Below are 20,979 nucleotides of genomic sequence, written 5' to 3'. Positions count from 1 at the left end.
TTCAACGAATATAATTTTTTTTATGATTTATGGACAAATTACAGCAACATACTTTGGGTTTTATTTTAAATAAGTTAGGTTTTTCTAAAGCAAAACAGTATAAAATGACCCAAGAATTTAATTCAGACGCATTCAGACGATTCAGGTGAAAATAAAATGTATTGAAAATAAGACACTTTTCCTAAACTTAGTCCTCAGAATGACAGTTGGTTTTGTAACTACTAAACTTAGTCCTCAGAATGACAGTTGGTTTTGTAACTACTAAACTTAGTCCTCAGAATGAGTTGGTTTTTACAGATGCTTCATGGTTTTGTAACTCCATTATCTACAGAAACTGTTTTAAAATTGGTTTACGGAGAATCATCTATATAAACAATTTGATTTCATGTGACATAAACAAAACCACAAGTTCTCAGTCAGAAACATCAGACAGAACACAGCTCCTCAATTCTCTCGTGTTTTCTCTTGAGTCAGTTCAGTTTGGTATTGATCAACGCCATGTTTCATTTCTTTTTTTGTGTAAATATTTATATAGTCGCCAGCATTATTTGTCTACTTGCAAATAAAAAAAAATCTCTCTCTGGGCAAGTAAAGTTATCTGGTGTGTTTTCCCCTGATCGGGAAAATGTCTTTGCACAATGAGAGCAGTGGTATGTCCTCTTTCATGATTATTCAGATGCCTTAACCGGTTAAATCTCTTTCCCAACTGGGAGCAGTGAAAAGTCTTATCCTCTCCTGTGTGTCCTGTCATGCCTATTCAGGACCCCTAACTTAGTTAAACTCTTTCCAGTCAGGAAGCAGAGGTGAGGCTTCTCTCCTGTGTGTGTGTTCTCCCATGTTTTTTCAGATACCCAAAGTGGGTAAAACTCTTTCCACACAGGGAACATTGGTAGGGCTTTTCCCGGGTGTGTGTCCTCTCATGCTCTTTTAGGTTCCCTGATCGGGTAAAACTCTTTCCACACAGGGAGCATTGGTAGGGCTTTTCCCGGGTGTGTGTCCTCTCATGCTCTTTTAGATTCTCTAACCGGGTAAAATTCTTTCCACACTGGGAACATTTGAAAGGTTTTTCTCCTGTGTGTGTCCTCGCATGCCTATTCAGGTCCCCTAACTGGGTAAAACTTTTTCCACACTGGGAGCAGAGGTGAGGTTTCTCTCCTGTGTGTGTTGTCTCATGTTTTTTCAGATACCCTACTTGGGTAAAACTCTTTCCACACAGGGAGCATGGGTAGGGCTTTTCCCGTGTGTGTGTCCTCTCATGCTCTTTTAGGTTCCCTAACCGTGTGAAATTCTTTCCACACTGGGAACATTGGAAAGGCTTTTCTCCTGTGTGTGTTCTCTCATGCCTATTCAGGTCCCCTAACTGGGTAAAACTCTTTCCACACTGAGAGCAGAGGTGAGGCTTCTCTCCTGTGTGTGCTTTCTCATGGTTTTTCAGATGCGCTAAGTAGGTAAAACTCTTTCCACACTGGGAGCAGTGGAAAGGCTTCTGTCCTGTGTGTATTTTCTCATGATCTTTTAGGTTCCCTAACTGGGTAAAACGCTTTCCACACTGGGAGCATTGGAAAGGTTTTTCCCCTGTGTGTATTCTCTCGTGATCTTTTAGGCTCCCTAACTGGGTAAAACGCTTTTCACAGTGAGAGCATTGGAAAGGCTTCTCTCCTGTGTGTATTCTCTCATGCTCCTTAAGGCTACCTAACAACCTAAAACTTTTTCCACATTGGGAACAGTGGTAAGGCTTCTCTCCTGTGTGTATTTTCTCATGTCTTTTCAGGCTCGCCAACTGAATAAAATTCTTTCCACACTGGGAACATTGGAAAGGCTCTTCTCCTGTGTGTGTCCTCTCATGCTTTTTTAGGTTCTGTAACTTAGTAAAACTCTTTCCACAGTTGAAGCAATGGCGTCGTCTCGCTGGTTTGGATGTCTCTGTGTCTGGTTCCTCTGAGGGACTCTTGCTGCTGTCAGAGTGAGAGTCTGGTCTCTCTCCTGCCAAAGACAAACAGAGTATTTAGTTCAGCAGATTATTTAGTTAAACCTGAAATGAAACCTCCACGTACATTTTACTTTGACATCTTGAGTCGTTTAGAAGACGCTGTTATCCAGAGTGAAAGCATCAACAGTTAAGATGATATGGCCTGAATGACTAATTAAGGGTTCACAGCGAAGCTCCCGAAAACCCCGCTGTTATTCTCTTTCTTCTTCTTATTGAACATTCCCATTTATATCCACTCTACAGGGCCTATCATTTATATCCACTCTACAGGGCCTATCATTTATATCCACTCTACAGGGCCTATCATTTATATCCACTCTACAGGGCCTATCATTTATATCCACTCTACAGGGCCTATCATTTATATCCACTCTACAGGGCCTATCATTTATATCCACTCTACAGGGCCTATCATTTATATCCACTCTACAGGGCCTATCATTTATATCCACTCTACAAGGGCCTATCATTTATATCCACTCTACAGGGCCTATCATTTATATCCACTCTACAAGGGCCTATCATTTATATCCACTCTACAGGGCCTATCATTTATATCCACTCTACAAGGGCCTATCATTTATATCCACTCTACAAGGGCCTATCATTTATATCCACTCTACAAGGGCCTATCATTTATATCCACTCTACAAGGGCCTATCATTTATATCCACTCTACAAGGGCCTATCATTTATATCCACTCTACAAGGGCCTATCATTTATATCCACTCTACAAGGGCCTATCATTTATATCCACTCTACAGGGCCTATCATTTATATCCACTCTACAAGGGCCTATCATTTATATCCACTCTACAAGGGCCTATCATTTATATCCACTCTACAGGGCCTATCATTTATATCCACTCTACAAGGGCCTATCATTTATATCCACTCTACAAGGGCCTATCATTTATATCCACTCTACAAGGGCCTATCATTTATATCCACTCTACAAGGGCCTATCATTTATATCCACTCTACAAGGGCCTATCATTTATATCCACTCTACAAGGGCCTATCATTTATATCCACTCTACAAGGGCCTATCATTTATATCCACTCTACAGGGCCTATCATTTATATCCACTCTACAAGGGCCTATCATTTATATCCACTCTACAAGGGCCTATCATTTATATCCACTCTACAGGGCCTATCATTTATATCCACTCTACAAGGGCCAATCATTTATATCCACTCTACAGGGCCTATCATTTATATCCACTCTACAGGGCCTATCATTTATATCCACTCTACAAGGGCCTATCATTTATATCCACTCTACAAGGGCCTATCATTTATATCCACTCTACAAGGGCCTATCATTTATATCCACTCTACAAGGGCCTATCATTTATATCCACTCTACAAGGGCCTATCATTTATATCCACTCTACAAGGGCCAATCATTTATATCCACTCTACAGGGCCTATCATTTATATCCACTCTACAAGGGCCTATCATTTATATCCACTCTACAAGGGCCTATCATTTATATCCACTCTACAAGGGCCAATCATTTATATCCACTCTACAGGGCCTATCATTTATATCCACTCTACAAGGCCTATCATTTATATCCACTCTACAAGGGCCAATCATTTATATCCATTCTACAAGGGCCAATCATTTATATCCACTCTACAAGGGCCTATCATTTATATCCACTCTACAAGGGCCTATCATTTATATCCACTCTACAGGGGCCTATCATTTATATCCACTCTACAAGGGCCTATCATTTATATCCACTCTACAGGGCCTATCATTTATATCCACTCTACAAGGGCCTATCATTTATATCCACTCTACAAGGGCCTATCATTTATATCCACTCTACAGGGCCTATCATTTATATTCACTCTACAAGGGCCTATCATTTATATCCACTCTACAAGGGCCTATCATTTATATCCACTCTACAGGGCCTATCATTTATATCCACTCTACAAGGGCCTATCATTTATATCCACTCTACAAGGGCCTATCATTTATATCCATTCTACAAGGCCTATCATTTATATCCACTCTACAAGGGCCTATCATTTATATCCACTCTACAAGGGCCTATCATTTATATCCACTCTACAAGGCCTATCATTTATATCCACTCTACAAGGGCCTATCATTTATATCCACTCTACAAGGGCCTATCATTTATATCCACTCTACAAGGGCCTATCATTTATATCCACTCTACAAGGGCCTATCATTTATATCCACTCTACAAGGGCCTATCATTTATATCCACTCTACAGGGCCTATCATTTATATCCACTCTACAAGGGCCTATCATTTATATCCACTCTACAAGGGCCTATCATTTATATCCACTCTACAAGGGCCTATCATTTATATCCACTCTACAAGGGCCTATCATTTATATCCACTCTACAAGGGCCTATCATTTATATCCACTCTACAAGGGCCTATCATTTATATCCACTCTACAAGGGCCTATCATTTATATCCACTCTACAAGGGCCTATCATTTATATCCACTCTACAAGGGCCTATCATTTATATCCACTCTACAAGGGCCTATCATTTATATCCACTCTACAAGGGCCTATCATTTATATCCACTCTACAAGGGCCTATCATTTATATCCACTCTACAAGGGCCTATCATTTATATCCACTCTACAGGGCCTATCATTTATATCCACTCTACAAGGCCCTATCATTTATATCCACTCTACAAGGGCCTATCATTTATATCCACTCTACAAGGGCCTATCATTTATATCCACTCTACAGGGCCTATCATTTATATCCACTCTACAGGGCCTATCATTTATATCCACTCTACAAGGCCCTATCATTTATATCCACTCTACAAGGGCCTATCATTTATATCCACTCTACAGGGCCTATCATTTATATCCACTCTACAAGGCCCTATCATTTATATCCACTCTACAAGGGCCTATCATTTATATCCACTCTACAGGGCCTATCATTTATATCCACTCTACAGGGCCTATCATTTATATCCACTCTACAAGGGCCTATCATTTATATCCACTCTACAGGGCCTATCATTTATATCCACTCTACAAGGGCCTATCATTTATATCCACTCTACAAGGGCCTATCATTTATATCCACTCTACAAGGGCCTATCATTTATATCCACTCTACAAGGGCCTATCATTTATATCCACTCTACAAGGGCCTATCATTTATATCCACTCTACAGGGCCTATCATTTATATCCACTCTACAAGGGCCTATCATTTATATCCACTCTACAAGGGCCTATCATTTATATCCACTCTACAAGGGCCTATCATTTATATCCACTCTACAAGGGCCTATCATTTATATCCACTCTACAGGGCCTATCATTTATATCCACTCTACAAGGGCCTATCATTTATATCCACTCTACAAGGGCCTATCATTTATATCCACTCTACAAGGGCCTATCATTTATATCCACTCTACAAGGGCCTATCATTTATATCCACTCTACATGGGCCTATCATTTATATCCACTCTACAGGGCCTATCATTTATATCCACTCTACAAGGCCCTATCATTTATATCCACTCTACAAGGGCCTATCATTTATATCCACTCTACAAGGGCCTATCATTTATATCCACTCTACAAGGGCCTATCATTTATATCCACTCTACAAGGGCCTATCATTTATATCCACTCTACAAGGGCCTATCATTTATATCCACTCTACAAGGGCCTATCATTTATATCCACTCTACAAGGGCCTATCATTTATATCCACTCTACAAGGGCCTATCATTTATATCCACTCTACAAGGGCCTATCATTTATATCCACTCTACAGGGCCTATCATTTATATCCACTCTACAAGGGCCTATCATTTATATCCACTCTACAAGGGCCTATCATTTATATCCACTCTACAGGGCCTATCATTTATATCCACTCTACAAGGGCCAATCATTTATATCCACTCTACAGGGCCTATCATTTATATCCACTCTACAGGGCCTATCATTTATATCCACTCTACAAGGGCCTATCATTTATATCCACTCTACAAGGGCCTATCATTTATATCCACTCTACAAGGGCCTATCATTTATATCCACTCTACAAGGGCCTATCATTTATATCCACTCTACAAGGGCCTATCATTTATATCCACTCTACAAGGGCCAATCATTTATATCCACTCTACAGGGCCTATCATTTATATCCACTCTACAAGGGCCTATCATTTATATCCACTCTACAAGGGCCTATCATTTATATCCACTCTACAAGGGCCAATCATTTATATCCACTCTACAGGGCCTATCATTTATATCCACTCTACAAGGCCTATCATTTATATCCACTCTACAAGGGCCAATCATTTATATCCATTCTACAAGGGCCAATCATTTATATCCACTCTACAAGGGCCTATCATTTATATCCACTCTACAAGGGCCTATCATTTATATCCACTCTACAGGGGCCTATCATTTATATCCACTCTACAAGGGCCTATCATTTATATCCACTCTACAGGGCCTATCATTTATATCCACTCTACAAGGGCCTATCATTTATATCCACTCTACAAGGGCCTATCATTTATATCCACTCTACAGGGCCTATCATTTATATTCACTCTACAAGGGCCTATCATTTATATCCACTCTACAAGGGCCTATCATTTATATCCACTCTACAGGGCCTATCATTTATATCCACTCTACAAGGGCCTATCATTTATATCCACTCTACAAGGGCCTATCATTTATATCCATTCTACAAGGCCTATCATTTATATCCACTCTACAAGGGCCTATCATTTATATCCACTCTACAAGGGCCTATCATTTATATCCACTCTACAAGGCCTATCATTTATATCCACTCTACAAGGGCCTATCATTTATATCCACTCTACAAGGGCCTATCATTTATATCCACTCTACAAGGGCCTATCATTTATATCCACTCTACAAGGGCCTATCATTTATATCCACTCTACAAGGGCCTATCATTTATATCCACTCTACAGGGCCTATCATTTATATCCACTCTACAAGGGCCTATCATTTATATCCACTCTACAAGGGCCTATCATTTATATCCACTCTACAAGGGCCTATCATTTATATCCACTCTACAAGGGCCTATCATTTATATCCACTCTACAAGGGCCTATCATTTATATCCACTCTACAAGGGCCTATCATTTATATCCACTCTACAAGGGCCTATCATTTATATCCACTCTACAAGGGCCTATCATTTATATCCACTCTACAAGGGCCTATCATTTATATCCACTCTACAAGGGCCTATCATTTATATCCACTCTACAAGGGCCTATCATTTATATCCACTCTACAAGGGCCTATCATTTATATCCACTCTACAAGGGCCTATCATTTATATCCACTCTACAAGGGCCTATCATGTATATCCACTCTACAGGGCCTATCATTTATATCCACTCTACAAGGCCCTATCATTTATATCCACTCTACAAGGGCCTATCATTTATATCCACTCTACAAGGGCCTATCATTTATATCCACTCTACAGGGCCTATCATTTATATCCACTCTACAGGGCCTATCATTTATATCCACTCTACAAGGCCCTATCATTTATATCCACTCTACAAGGGCCTATCATTTATATCCACTCTACAGGGCCTATCATTTATATCCACTCTACAAGGCCCTATCATTTATATCCACTCTACAAGGGCCTATCATTTATATCCACTCTACAGGGCCTATCATTTATATCCACTCTACAAGGGCCTATCATTTATATCCACTCTACAAGGGCCTATCATTTATATCCACTCTACAGGGCCTATCATTTATATCCACTCTACAAGGGCCTATCATTTATATCCACTCTACAAGGGCCTATCATTTATATCCACTCTACAAGGGCCTATCATTTATATCCACTCTACAAGGGCCTATCATTTATATCCACTCTACAGGGCCTATCATTTATATCCACTCTACAAGGGCCTATCATTTATATCCACTCTACAAGGGCCTATCATTTATATCCACTCTACAAGGGCCTATCATTTATATCCACTCTACAAGGGCCTATCATTTATATCCACTCTACAGGGCCTATCATTTATATCCACTCTACAAGGGCCTATCATTTATATCCACTCTACAAGGGCCTATCATTTATATCCACTCTACAAGGGCCTATCATTTATATCCACTCTACAAGGGCCTATCATTTATATCCACTCTACATGGGCCTATCATTTATATCCACTCTACAGGGCCTATCATTTATATCCACTCTACAAGGCCCTATCATTTATATCCACTCTACAAGGGCCTATCATTTATATCCACTCTACAGGGCCTATCATTTATATCCACTCTACAAGGGCCTATCATTTATATCCACTCTACAAGGGCCTATCATTTATATCCACTCTACAAGGCCTATCATTTATATCCACTCTACAAGGGCCTATCATTTATATCCACTCTACAGGGCCTATCATTTATATCCACTCTACAAGGGCCTATCATTTATATCCACTCTACAAGGGCCTATCATTTATATCCACTCTACAGGGCCTATCATTTATATCCACTCTACAAGGGCCTATCATTTATATCCACTCTACAAGGGCCTATCATTTATATCCACTCTACAAGGGCCTATCATTTATATCCACTCTACAGGGCCTATCATTTATATCCACTCTACAAGGGCCTATCATTTATATCCACTCTACAAGGGCCTATCATTTATATCCACTCTACAGGGCCTATCATTTATATCCACTCTACAAGGGCCTATCATTTATATCCACTCTACAGGGCCTATCATTTATATCCACTCTACAAGGGCCTATCATTTATATCCACTCTACAAGGGCCTATCATTTATATCCACTCTACAGGGCCTATCATTTATATCCACTCTACAGGGCCTATCATTTATATCCACTCTACAAGGCCCTATCATTTATATCCACTCTACAAGGGCCTATCATTTATATCCACTCTACAGGGCCTATCATTTATATCCACTCTACAGGCCCTATCATTTATATCCACTCTACAGGGCCTATCATTTATATCCACTCTACAGGGCCTATCATTTATATCCACTCTACAGGGCCTATCATTTATATCCACTCTACAGGGCCTATCATTTATATCCACTCTACAGGGCCTATCATTTATATCCACTCTACAAGGGCCTATCATTTATATCCACTCTACAGGGCCTATCATTTATATCCACTCTACAGGGCCTATCATTTATATCCACTCTACAGGGCCTATCATTTATATCCACTCTACAGGGCCTATCATTTATATCCACTCTACAAGGGCCTATCATTTATATCCACTCTACAGGGCCTATCATTTATATCCACTCTACAAGGGCCTATCATTTATATCCACTCTACAGGGCCTATCATTTATATCCACTCTACAGGGCCTATCATTTATATCCACTCTACAGGGCCTATCATTTATATCCACTCTACAGGGCCTATCATTTATATCCACTCTACAGGGCCTATCATTTATATCCACTCTACAGGGCCTATCATTTATATCCACTCTACAAGGGCCTATCATTTATATCCACTCTACAAGGGCCTATCATTTATATCCACTCTACAAGGGCCTATCATTTATATCCACTCTACAAGGGCCTATCATTTATATCCACTCTACAAGGCCCTATCATTTATATCCACTCTACAGGGCCTATCATTTATATCCACTCTACAAGGGCCTATCATTTATATCCACTCTACAAGGGCCTATCAACTTGAAATATTGATTTCAAAGTAATTAAGTAATTTTTAAGTAATTAATTTGCATTTTATTGCATGACATAAGTATTTGATACATCAGAAAAGCAGAACTTAATATTTGGTACAGAAACCTTTGTTTGCAATTACAGAGATCATACGTTTCCTGTATTTCTTGACCAGGTTTGCACACACTGCAGCAGGGATTTTGGCCAACTCCTCCATACAGACCTTCTCCAGATCCTTCAGGTTTCGGGGCTGTCGCTGGGCAATACGGACTTTCAGCTCCCTCCAAAGATTTTCTATTGGGTTCAGGTCTGGAGACTGGCTAGGCCACTCCAGGACCTTGAGATGCTTCTTACGGAGCCACTCCTTAGTTGCCCTGGCTGTGTGTTTTGGGTTGTTGTCATGCTGGAAGACCCAACCACGACCCATCTTCAATGGTCTTACTGGGGGAAGGAGGTTGTTGGCCAAGATCTCGCGATACATGGCCCCATCCATCCTCCCCTCAATACGGTGCAGTCGTCCTGTCCCCTTTGCAGAAAAGCATCCCCAAAGAATGATGTTTCCACCTCCATGCTTCACGGTTGGGATGGTGTTCTTGGGGTTGTACTCATCCTTCTTCTTCCTCCAAACACGGCGAGTGGAGTTTAGACCGAAAAGCTCTATTTTTGTCTCATCAGACCACATGACCTTCTCCCATTCCTCCTCTGGATCATCCAGATGGTCATTGGCAAACTTCAGTAGGGCCTGGACATGCGCTGGCATGAGCAGGGGGACCTTGGGTGCGCTGCAGGATTTTAATCCATGACGGCATAGTGTGTTACTAATGGTTTTCTTTGAGACTGTGGTCCCAGCTCTCTTCAGGTCATTGACCAGGTCCTGCCGTGTAGTTCTGGGCTGATCCCTCACCTTCCTCATGATCATTGATGCCCCACCAGGTGAGATCTTGCATGGAGCCCCAGACCGAGGGTGATTGACCATCATCTTGAACTTCTTCCATTTTCTAATAATTGCGCCAACAGTTGTTGCCTTCTCACCAAGTTGCTTGCCTATTGTCCTGTAGCCCATCCCAGCCTTGTGCAGGTCTACAATTTTATCCCTGATGTCCTTACAAAGGTCTCTGGTCTTAGCCATTGTGGAGAGGTTGGAGTCTGTTTGATTGAGTGTGTGGATAGGTGTCTTTTATACAGGTAACGAGTTGAAACGGGTGCAGTTAATACAGGTAATGAGTGTAGAACAGGAGGGCTTCTTAAAGAAAAACTAACAGGTCTGTGAGAGCTGGAATTCTTACTGGTTGGTAGGTGATCAAATACTTATGTCATGAGATAAAATGCAAATGAATTACTTAAGAATCATACAATTTGATTTTCTGGATTTTTGTTTTCCGTCTCTCACAGTTGAAGTGTACCTATGATAAAAAATTACAGACCTCTACATGCTTTGTAAGTATGAAAACCTGCAAAATCGGCAGTGTATCCAATACTTATTCTCCCCACTGTATATACTCAATTAATTAGCCTCAAAAAAAATGTTTACCTTTATTTAACTAGGCAAGTCAGTTAAGAACAAATTCTTATTTTCAATGACGGCCTAGGAACAGTGGGTTAACTGCCATTCTGTCATTCTGGTGACTGTATTTACCCCCCAAAAAGTAAATAAAAACAAGGAGTTGATCAAAGACAAACTGACCTGAATAAAAATAAGTAGAGCTCTATGAAAAAAAAAAACGTAAATAGGTGACTTGTTTCAGGAAACTAGGTGTATGTCGATCGTTACTACTTCACAGGAGAGGATTTTTAACGTAAACATATATATTTTTTTAATCAAAATGTGTTTTTAGGCAGAAATACCTTCTGGAACATGTGAACTTTCACCTGCCTTAATAACAAACGTGTATGCCATCTGTAAATACGAATAAAATTGTTAAATTACGATCCTAGTTGGTTTTTAAACAACGGAAAAAGTCAGGAACCTTCCCGCTAGCCATGATTGGCTGAGATTGGAAGGTGCTGGACATGCCGAGAGATGAGTTCGGATTGGTCTGCCATCTAGCACGCTTCTGTCTATAACATTAGCAGCTTAGCACGTGTAGGTAATCCTTTCTAAGGATTTTTTTGAAAAATATTACAGAGGCCGAGTTTTGAAATCAGTGGAATGCCCGGTGGAAGCAGATAATCATAGCAAAGGAGATGGAGAAAATTCAGACATTTGATTTGTGAATGCGGAGAGAGTCAAAAAGAGAACACAGAAGGCTGATGTATAAAACACCTCCAGATTACATCTTCAAACTTCAAAGGGCAACCATGTCATCTGTGACAGAGAGGGAGAAGCCTTCATCCACGTATGCAGTTAAGAGAGTCTAGCTAGCTAAATGTTCAGATATTATACGTTTCTAATTTTGTCTGAAAGTTGTTTTCATTGCAAGTTAAAAGCTTACTGTTAGCTAGCTAGCCAACGCTAGCTGGCTCGCTAGCTAACGTTACGTGTATGATCTGTGTAGAAATAATATTCGTATCTCAGAGCCAAAAGCTAAGATTGAACCTTGTACCTTGTTTCACTTTAGTTACCTGTAGATTCTTGCAGGGTAGTAACATTATGAGTTGGGATTATGGTTCACAATCTAAAACAAAATGACTACACTATGAAAGTAACCATTTCACTGTAGCAATTACAACTTCTGTATCCTGTGCATGTAACAAACAAACTTTAATTTTATTTGATATAGTGTGTATTTACCAGAGACGGTAACACGAACAACAACATGACCTGCACCAAAGTCAGATCAGGATATGACGTTAGGCCAACGAGACAGTGTCCAAGTTCTAAAATTCTACGGTAGAATGCTTTGCTTTTATTTAGTCATACTCACAATCATATGCTATTTACTGTAATTAGCTCGCCATTATCTTGTAAATAACTTGCAAATAATGATCTTGTTTTGCGAGTTAATTTTCCTGTAATAATTCATTCAAATGAGCTAAAGTGAAGATGTGGTCAGCTATATGATATGGTCATTATTTGATAGACAGCCAACGTATTGTTAGATAGACAGCCAACGTATTGTTAGATAGACAGGTAACTTATTGTTAGATAGACAGGTAACTTATTGTTAGATAGACAGGTAACTTATTGTTAGATAGACAGGTAACTTATTGTTAGATAGACAGGTAACTTATTGTTAGATAGACAGGTAACTTATTGTTAGATAGACAGGTAACTTATTGTTAGATAGACAGTCAACTTATTGTTAGATAGACAGGTAACTTATTGTTAGATAGACAGGTAACTTATTGTTAGATAGACAGTCAACTTGTTGTTAGATAGAGAGTTAACTTATTGTTAGATAGCCAGTTAACAAACTAGAAACAAACCAAAACATTGTTTAGAACGTTTGATTTAGTCGCCTGGTTTGACAGATTGAAATATACTAAATACATTTTTAAACAGATGGGTTTATTGGTGTTAAAATACACCAGTTATGCTATTTTGGACCACCAGGCTGATTTCATGCAGACGTTTTTGTCTTTACACTTTTTTTATAACGACAACAACAAGTTTGATGTCAGACGACAATAGAATGTTCATGATGTCACTGCGACAACTGTCTATAGACATGTCGATAGACCTAGTATAAACCAGCCTTTAGTCTTGGAATCTTTGGTTGTTTACTACACTACTCCGTCTGTTTAGCACATGGCCTCACATGTGACTCCTTAAAGAGATGGGTGGGGCTAAGGCTTAAGAGGGTGTGAACGATGCTGAATGGGTGTAGACAAATACGAGCTCTCCAGTAGGCGTACCAAAACAGACAAGGGGCGATTTTCTCAAAAGTGGGGTTAGATGTTTATCGACTTTCAAAGCAGAATTAATTTGCCATTGTTCCTCAACTGCAGCGTGTGATATACCATTTCCGTGCTCTTGGTCTCTACTTGACCATGTGACCTAGACACCCCAAACCAACGTTGGATTGTTCACAGGGTAGGGACACGTATTACACACCCTTTGGTTTTCCCATAAATAACTTACACAATTTATATAAATATTTTTTAAAAATGTCTATAGCTCTTCAACCATGTGACATACCAGCCTTATTTCTACTGTTCATATGGTTTTCTCCCTTTGGTTTTCTTATAGCATTTTAGCAACATTTGTAGAATATATATATATATATATATGAACGATGCTATATATATATATATATGTGTGTGTGTATTTAAATGAGATATATATATATTTAAATATACTTAAAAAAAAAAACTTTAATAGCTCCTTCACAATACGACTGAAACACCTCAAACCACCTTCAGGGTGGGTTTTCCCATAAATCACTTTCATGTTTTAAGATAAATATTAGAAACTTTCTATAGCTCTTCAACCATGTGACCTAACAATCTTCAATGATTGAAGAGTTTGTGCCCCTGTTTCTAAGACAGTAACGTTACTTACTAGTACTAATCAGATCTCCCGTATCCTCCTCCTCCTCCTCCTCTTTCAACGTCACAGTAATCTCCCCTTCCTCCTCCTCCACTCCATAAACAGCACCCTCCTCTTTCACGCTGAAAGCTTCTTCTTCTTCTTTCACTGTAAACTCTTCCACTATAACTTCCTCTTTCACTGTAACTTCTTGCTGTTCTGTCACTATAACTTCCTCTTTCACTGTAACCTCTTTCACTGTAACAGCCTCACCCTCTACTTCTTTTTTTACTGTTACAGCCTCCGCTTCCTTTTCCTCTTTCACGAGACCCTCTTTCTCCGTCCAGCAGACCTCCTCTTCTTTAACACCGGGGTAGTAGTTTAGTGAGTTCATGGTCGGGGATGTTAACTAGCTAGATAGTTAGCATTAGCAAACAGCCTAGTGCTACTGCTAACTTAGCAAGCCAGCTACCCAACAAACAACGTAAATAGATACGACAGAAGTATATTTAAAACACACGGAATAATATATACCACAACAGACTAAAGAGATTTAATGTTTTTGCCTATTTCGGCTACGAAGCTGGCTGACTATACTTGTTATTGTTGAAGAGGCGTCGTCCTGTCCACTAGATTATACGTCACACTCTGACAGCATCACCTGAGACTCACGTCGCCACCTGTTGACTGAAGTGGGTAAACGCAGTTGAGGAAAATATTTATAAGACAAAACGTTTATTTATTTATTTAATTGAAGTGTGATATTATATGGAAACGTACAAAGATAAGAACGCGTTGATTGATTAGTGCAGTGAAAATGTAAATACTGTACATTTGCATAAACATTTAAGGCAAATTCATATTAATTCACTTAAACAGATAACATAAAAATAAGAGCTCGGTCAACACACCTCCTAAATAGCGTAACAATACATAGATGTATATAATGAACGTCCACAAGTGGCTAACACAGTTTTAAAAAAATATGAAAATGCATTAATCAAATCCTTTTTACAATCATCAACAGGGTTTTCTCTGACATGGTGGAGAAAATACTGACGGGAACATTCACGAGGCAGTGAATGTTTTGTCATTACAACATCTTATCAACGTTGTAATCAGAACAACGTCATCAAATTGTCGGATGCCAAGTTCACTTGGACATTTCCACGTTTCCTAGTTCCGACGAACATGTGATCGCTTTTATCACAGCCAGAAGGGGAATTCTGAAGCCACCATTTAGAACTTCTCACCACCAAATATGGTGATTAGAGGAAGTTCAGTGGCAGGAAGTGGGAGAAGATGGCGCGAGACGACACTTGGCCGATAGTTTTGCATATTTTATCATCTATGAAAAATTCGATCTCAATGCAGTTTTCTGTTCCCAAAAAATAGAATCTGTATAGAACAGAGTGTACAATTTTTTTTCAAAATGATTTAAAAAATATTGCATTGTTTAGAAGTGCAAGGGCGAATTGAGTTATTGCAAGCGAAAATTCCAGAGTAGGCGTTTCCTAATGGGAAAATATGCAAATACACGGTAAAACAGGCCAATAGAATCTCGCTAGATCGTGCTTGACTCTGCCCACCTCGTTTGTTCATGTCCACTGTGCTTCCTTTGCTGCCATGAGAAACAACAGCAATGATAAATATTTTGGTTAGTTTAACAGCGGGCGAAGTTCGAACGGAACACTTTTGTCAAGACATTGACAAACCTCACCGCAATCAAAGTATGTTGTATTATGGGAATACAAATGTTTCCACATTTTCAAACATAAATAAATGAAATATCCTACTTGCTATAATATAGCTAATGTATTTGCATGGATGTAATGTCGTGCTCCATGTTAAAACCGTACAATGTTGATTGTCTGCAACATTGTTGTCAACAAACAAATTCAAACATTGTTGATTGTCTGTTCATTTTAAGTTCGAATGAAATGTAATGTAGTACAACATTGTAGGTTACACATGGGTTATGGTGGGGGATGGTGGGGGATTTAGACGCTCTAGGTAACTGACGAGAAAGTGTGGAAATCTTGCCAGAGCAGGGTGGCTGAGCAGACTAAGGCGCTGGCGCTGGCGCTCCTCTCTAAGGAGGCGTGGGTTCAAATCCCACCACTGCCATCTTTATTGAGTTTGTTTGTGCAAGCTATCACATGTTCTGCTTTATTTCAGCGTTTTTACTTTCATGTAAGGGAGAAAAAAATCAATGTTGTGTGTCACTGATGGGGTTCCAACTCAATAGTGTAGTCCATCGCCTTAACCAACCAGCCACCAAGTCCTGTGCCCCCGCTGTGGCAATTGCACCTCCTACTGGTGGTTGTTCATGTCAAATCCTTGATTGGAATTAAGGAAAGTTGTGATGGTCTTTGGGACGACCCAGCAGTCCATTTCAACAGTTGGTACTGTGGCCGAGCTGTCCAGAGAACTGGATTTAAGTACCCAGTCTTTCGGAGGTGTCGGTTCAAAGTCCAACGCTGCAACTTTTTCTCAACAGAAAACTGTAATGTAATTTCAAACAAGGCCACCAAGGACACCGGAAAATAAAGGGAATCCAGCCTTTACCCTAATTCCCACGTCTGTTATTGCAATTATCTGCCGTGTTTTTCTAATTCAATCTGCTTCAGACATAAAAGCAGAAACTAATTCTAAGTTTATACGATGGAAGAAAGAGCAACATCAGATAAATTAAGATTTTTAAAAAGAGAATCAAAAAAAGATGAAGGACGCAAGAGCAACATGAGATACATAAAGATTTTAAAGAAGAAAATGAAAAAGAAGACTAACATACAAGGAAGTGCAGACGCTCTAGGTAACTGATGAAAAAGTGTGAATATTTTGCCGGAGCTGGGTAGTGTGGCCGAGCGGTCTAAGGCGCTGGATCAAGGTTCCAGTCTCTAAGGAGGCGAGGGTTCAAATCCCACCACTGCCATCTTTACTGAGTTCGTTTGCACAAGCTATCAAATGTTCTGCTTTATTTCAGCGTTTTTACTTTTATGTAGGGACATGCAAGGGAGAAAAAAATCAATGTTGTGTGTCACGGATGGGGTTCCAACTCGATAGTGTAGTCCATCGCCTTAACCAACCAGCCACCAAGTCCTGTGCCCCCGCGGTGGCAGTTGCACCTCATACCGGTGGTTGTTCACGTCAAATCCTTGATTGGAAAAAAGGAAAGTTGTGATGGTCTGTGCGACGACCCAGCAGTCCATTTTAACAGTTGGTACTGTGGCCGAGCTGTCCAGAGAACTGGATTTAAGGACCCAGTCTTTCAGAAGTGTGGGATCAAAGTCCACCGCTTTAACTTTTTCTCAACAGAAAACTGTAATGTAATTTCAAACAAGGCCACCAAGGACACCGGAAAATAAAGGGAATCCAGCCTTTACCCTAATTCCCACGTCTGTTATTGCAATTATCTGCCGTGTTTTTCTAATTCAATCTGCTTCAGACATAAAAGCAGAAACTAATTCTAAGTTTATACGATGGAAGAAAGAGCAACATCAGATAAATTAAGATTTTTAAAAAGAGAATCAAAAAAAGATGAAGGACGCAAGAGCAACATGAGATACATAAAGATTTTAAAGAAGAAAATGAAAAAGAAGACTAAAATACAAGGGAGTGCAGACGCTCTAGGTAACTGACGAGAAAGTGTGAATATTTTACCAGAGCTGGGTAGTGTGGCCGAGCGGTCTAAGGCGCTGGATTTAGGCTCAAGTCTCTAAGGAGGTGTGGGTTTAAATCCCACCACTGCCATCTTTATTGAGTTTGTTTTTTCGCAAGCTATCACATGTTCTGCGTTATTTCAGGGTTTTTACTTTCATGTCGCCCATGCAAGGGAGAAAAGAAGCAATGTTGTGTGTCACGGATGGGGTTCCAACTCAATAGTGTAGTCCATCGCCTTAACCAACCAGCCACCAAGTCCTGTGCTCTCACGGTGGCAGTTGCACCTTCTACCGGTGGTTGTTCACGTCAAATCCTTGATTGGAAAAAAGGAAAGTTGTGTTGGTCTGTGCGACGATCAAGCATTTCATTTTAACAGTGGGTACTGTGGCCGAGCTGTCCAGAGAACTGGTTTTAAGGCCCCAGTCTTTCGGAGGTGTCGGTTCAAAGTCCACCGTTGCAACTTTTTCTCCACAGAAAACTTTAATGTAATTTCAAACAAGGCCACCAAGGACACCGGACAAATAAAGGGAATCCAGCCTTTACCCTAATTCCCACGTCTGTTATTGCAATTATCTGCCGTGTTTTTCTAATTCAATCTGCTTCAGACATGAAAGCAGAAACGAATTCTAAGTTTATTCGATGGAAGAAAGAGCAACATCAGATCAATTAAGATTTTTAAAAAGAGAATTAAAAAAAGATGAAGGACGCAAGAGCAACATGAGATACATAAAGATTTTAAAGAAGAAAATGAAAAAGAAGACAAAAATACAAGGGTGTGCAGACGCTCTAGGTAACTGACGAGAAAGTGTGAATATTTTGCCAGAGATGGGTAGTGTGGCCGAGCGGTCTAAGGCCCTGGATTAAGGCTCCAGTCTCTAAGGAGGCGTGGGTTCAAATCCCACCACTGCCATCTTTATTGAGTTTGTTTGCGCAAGCTATCACATGTTCTGCTTTATTTCAACGTTTATACTTTCATGCAGGGCCATGCAAGGGAGAAAGGAAGCAATGTTATTATTTCAGGGTTTTTACTTTCATGTCGCCCATGCAAGGGAGAAAAGAAGCAATGTTGTGTGTCACGGATGGGGTTCCAACTCGATAGTGTAGTCCATCGCCTTAACCAACCAGCCACCAAGTCCTGTGCCCCCGCGGTGGCAGTTGCACCTCCTACCGGTGGTTGTTCACGTCAAATCCTTGATTGGAAAAAAGGAAAGTTGTGATGGTCTGTGGGACGACCCAGCAGTCCATTTCAACAGTTGATACTGTGGCCGAGCTGTCCAGAGAACTGGATTTAAGGACCCAGTCTTTCGGAGGTGTGGGTTCAAAGTCCACTGCTGCAACATTTTCTCAACAGAAAACTGAAATGTAATTTCAAACAAGGCCACCAAGTACACCGGAAAATAAAGGGAATCCAGCCTTTACCCTAATTCCCATGTCTGTTATTGCAATTATCTGCCGTGTTTTTCTAATTCAATCTGCTTCAGACATAAAAGCAGAAACTAATTCTAAGTGTATACAATGGAAGAAAGAGCAACATCAGATAAATTCAGATTTTTAAAAAGAGAATCAAAAAAAGATGAAGGACGCAAGAGCAACATGAGATACATAAAGATTTTAAAGAAGAAAATGAAAAAGAAGACTAAAATTCAAGGGAGTGCAGACGGCGCGAGAAAGTGTGGAAACTTGCCAGAGCTGGGTAGTGTGGCCGAGCGGTCTAAGGCGCCAGTCTCTAAGGAGGCGTGGGTTCAAATCCGACCACTGCCGTCTTTATTGAGTTTGTTTGCGTAAGCTATCACATGTTCTGCTTTATTTCAGCGTTTTTACTTTCATGTAGGGCCATGCAAGGGAGAAAAAAATCAATGTTGTGTGTCACGGATGGGGTTCCAACTCAATAGTGTAGTCCATCGCCTTAACCAACCAGCCACCAAGTCCTGTGCTCTTACGGTGGCAGTTGCACCTCCTACCGGTGGTTGTTCACGTCAAATCCTTGATTGGAAAAAAGGAAAGTTGTGATGGTCTGTGCGACGACCCAGCAGTCCATTTTAACAGTGGGTACTGTGGCCGACCTGTCCAGAGAACTGGATTTAAGGACCCAGTCTTTCGGAGGTGTCGATTCAAAGTCCACTGCTGCAAGTTTTTCTCAACAGAAAACTGTAATGTAATTTCAAACAAGGCCACCAAGGACACCGGACAAATAAAGGGAATCCAGCCTTTACCCTAATTCCCACGTCTGTTATTGCAATTATCTGCCGTGTTTTTCTAATTCAATCTGCTTCAGACATAAAAGCAGAAACTAATTCTAAGTTTATTTGATGGAAGAAAGAGCAACATCAGATAAATTAAGATTTTTACAAAGAGAATCAAAAAAAGATGAAGGACGCAAGAGCAACATGAGATACATAAAGATTTTAAAGAAGAAAATGAAAAAGAAGACTAAAATACAAGGGAGTGCAGACGCTCTAGGTAACTGACGAGAAAGTGTGAATATTTTACCAGAGCTGGGTAGTGTGGCCGAGCGGTCTAAGGCGCTGGATTTAGGCTCAAGTCTCTAAGGAGGTGTGGGTTTAAATCCCACCACTGCCATCTTTATTGAGTTTGTTTTTTCGCAAGCTATCACATGTTCTGCGTTATTTCAGGGTTTTTACTTTCATGTCGCCCATGCAAGGGAGAAAAGAAGCAATGTTGTGTGTCACGGATGGGGTTCCAACTCAATAGTGTAGTCCATCGCCTTAACCAACCAGCCACCAAGTCCTGTGCTCTCACGGTGGCAGTTGCACCTTCTACCGGTGGTTGTTCACGTCAAATCCTTGATTGGAAAAAAGGAAAGTTGTGTTGGTCTGTGCGACGATCAAGCATTTCATTTTAACAGTGGGTACTGTGGCCGAGCTGTCCAGAGAACTGGTTTTAAGGCCCCAGTCTTTCGGAGGTGTCGGTTCAAAGTCCACCGTTGCAACTTTTTCTCCACAGAAAACTTTAATGTAATTTCAAACAAGGCCACCAAGGACACCGGACAAATAAAGGGAATCCAGCCTTTACCCTAATTCCCACGTCTGTTATTGCAATTATCTGCCGTGTTTTTCTAATTCAATCTGCTTCAGACATGAAAGCAGAAACGAATTCTAAGTTTATTCGATGGAAGAAAGA

General features: G+C 40.3%; 1 protein-coding gene and 4 non-coding genes across 5 annotated transcripts; 4 read left to right on the top strand and 1 right to left on the bottom strand.

Annotated features, from left to right (window-relative positions):
- Positions 1–790: 790 nt before the first annotated feature.
- LOC139424180 (zinc finger protein 883-like) lies at positions 791–14,569 on the bottom strand. The gene is made up of 3 exons (XM_071175861.1): positions 14,209–14,569; positions 1,693–1,983; positions 791–1,608 (listed from the first exon to the last, which is right to left on the bottom strand). Exons 1-3 carry the CDS (start codon positions 14,567–14,569, stop codon positions 791–793), a joined length of 1,470 nt encoding a protein of 489 aa, XP_071031962.1.
- A 2,459-nt stretch (positions 14,570–17,028) lies between these two features.
- Positions 17,029–17,110, top strand: trnal-aag (transfer RNA leucine (anticodon AAG)). The gene has a single exon. It is a non-coding gene; the product is annotated as a tRNA-Leu (tRNA).
- A 736-nt stretch (positions 17,111–17,846) lies between these two features.
- trnal-uag (transfer RNA leucine (anticodon UAG)) lies at positions 17,847–17,928 on the top strand. Its single transcript has one exon. It is a non-coding gene; the product is annotated as a tRNA-Leu (tRNA).
- A 738-nt stretch (positions 17,929–18,666) lies between these two features.
- trnal-aag (transfer RNA leucine (anticodon AAG)) lies at positions 18,667–18,748 on the top strand. The gene has a single exon. It is a non-coding gene; the product is annotated as a tRNA-Leu (tRNA).
- A 1,588-nt stretch (positions 18,749–20,336) lies between these two features.
- Positions 20,337–20,418, top strand: trnal-uag (transfer RNA leucine (anticodon UAG)). The gene has a single exon. It is a non-coding gene; the product is annotated as a tRNA-Leu (tRNA).
- The last annotated feature ends 561 nt before the right edge of the window (positions 20,419–20,979 follow it).

This window comes from Oncorhynchus clarkii, chromosome 13 (assembly GCF_045791955.1).
Source record: "Oncorhynchus clarkii lewisi isolate Uvic-CL-2024 chromosome 13, UVic_Ocla_1.0, whole genome shotgun sequence".
In the NCBI taxonomy this organism is placed as follows: Eukaryota; Metazoa; Chordata; class Actinopteri; order Salmoniformes; family Salmonidae; genus Oncorhynchus; species Oncorhynchus clarkii.
Note: the sequence above shows the minus strand (reverse complement) of the source record. Positions and strands in the feature narration are given on the sequence as shown.

Excerpts from the sequence above, each read along its gene's own strand:
- LOC139424180 (XM_071175861.1), bottom strand. The coding sequence starts at position 14,569 with ATGAACTCACTAAACTACTACCCCGGTGTTAAAGAAGAGGAGGTCTGC. Across the intron at positions 1,984-14,208 it reads GGGAGATCTGATTAGTACTA|GAGAGAGACCAGACTCTCAC; the intron begins GTAAGTAACGTT and ends TGTCTTTGGCAG. Across the intron at positions 1,609-1,692 it reads AAAAAGTTTTAGGTTGTTAG|GGAGCCTAAAAGATCACGAG; the intron begins GTAGCCTTAAGG and ends TTACCCAGTTAG.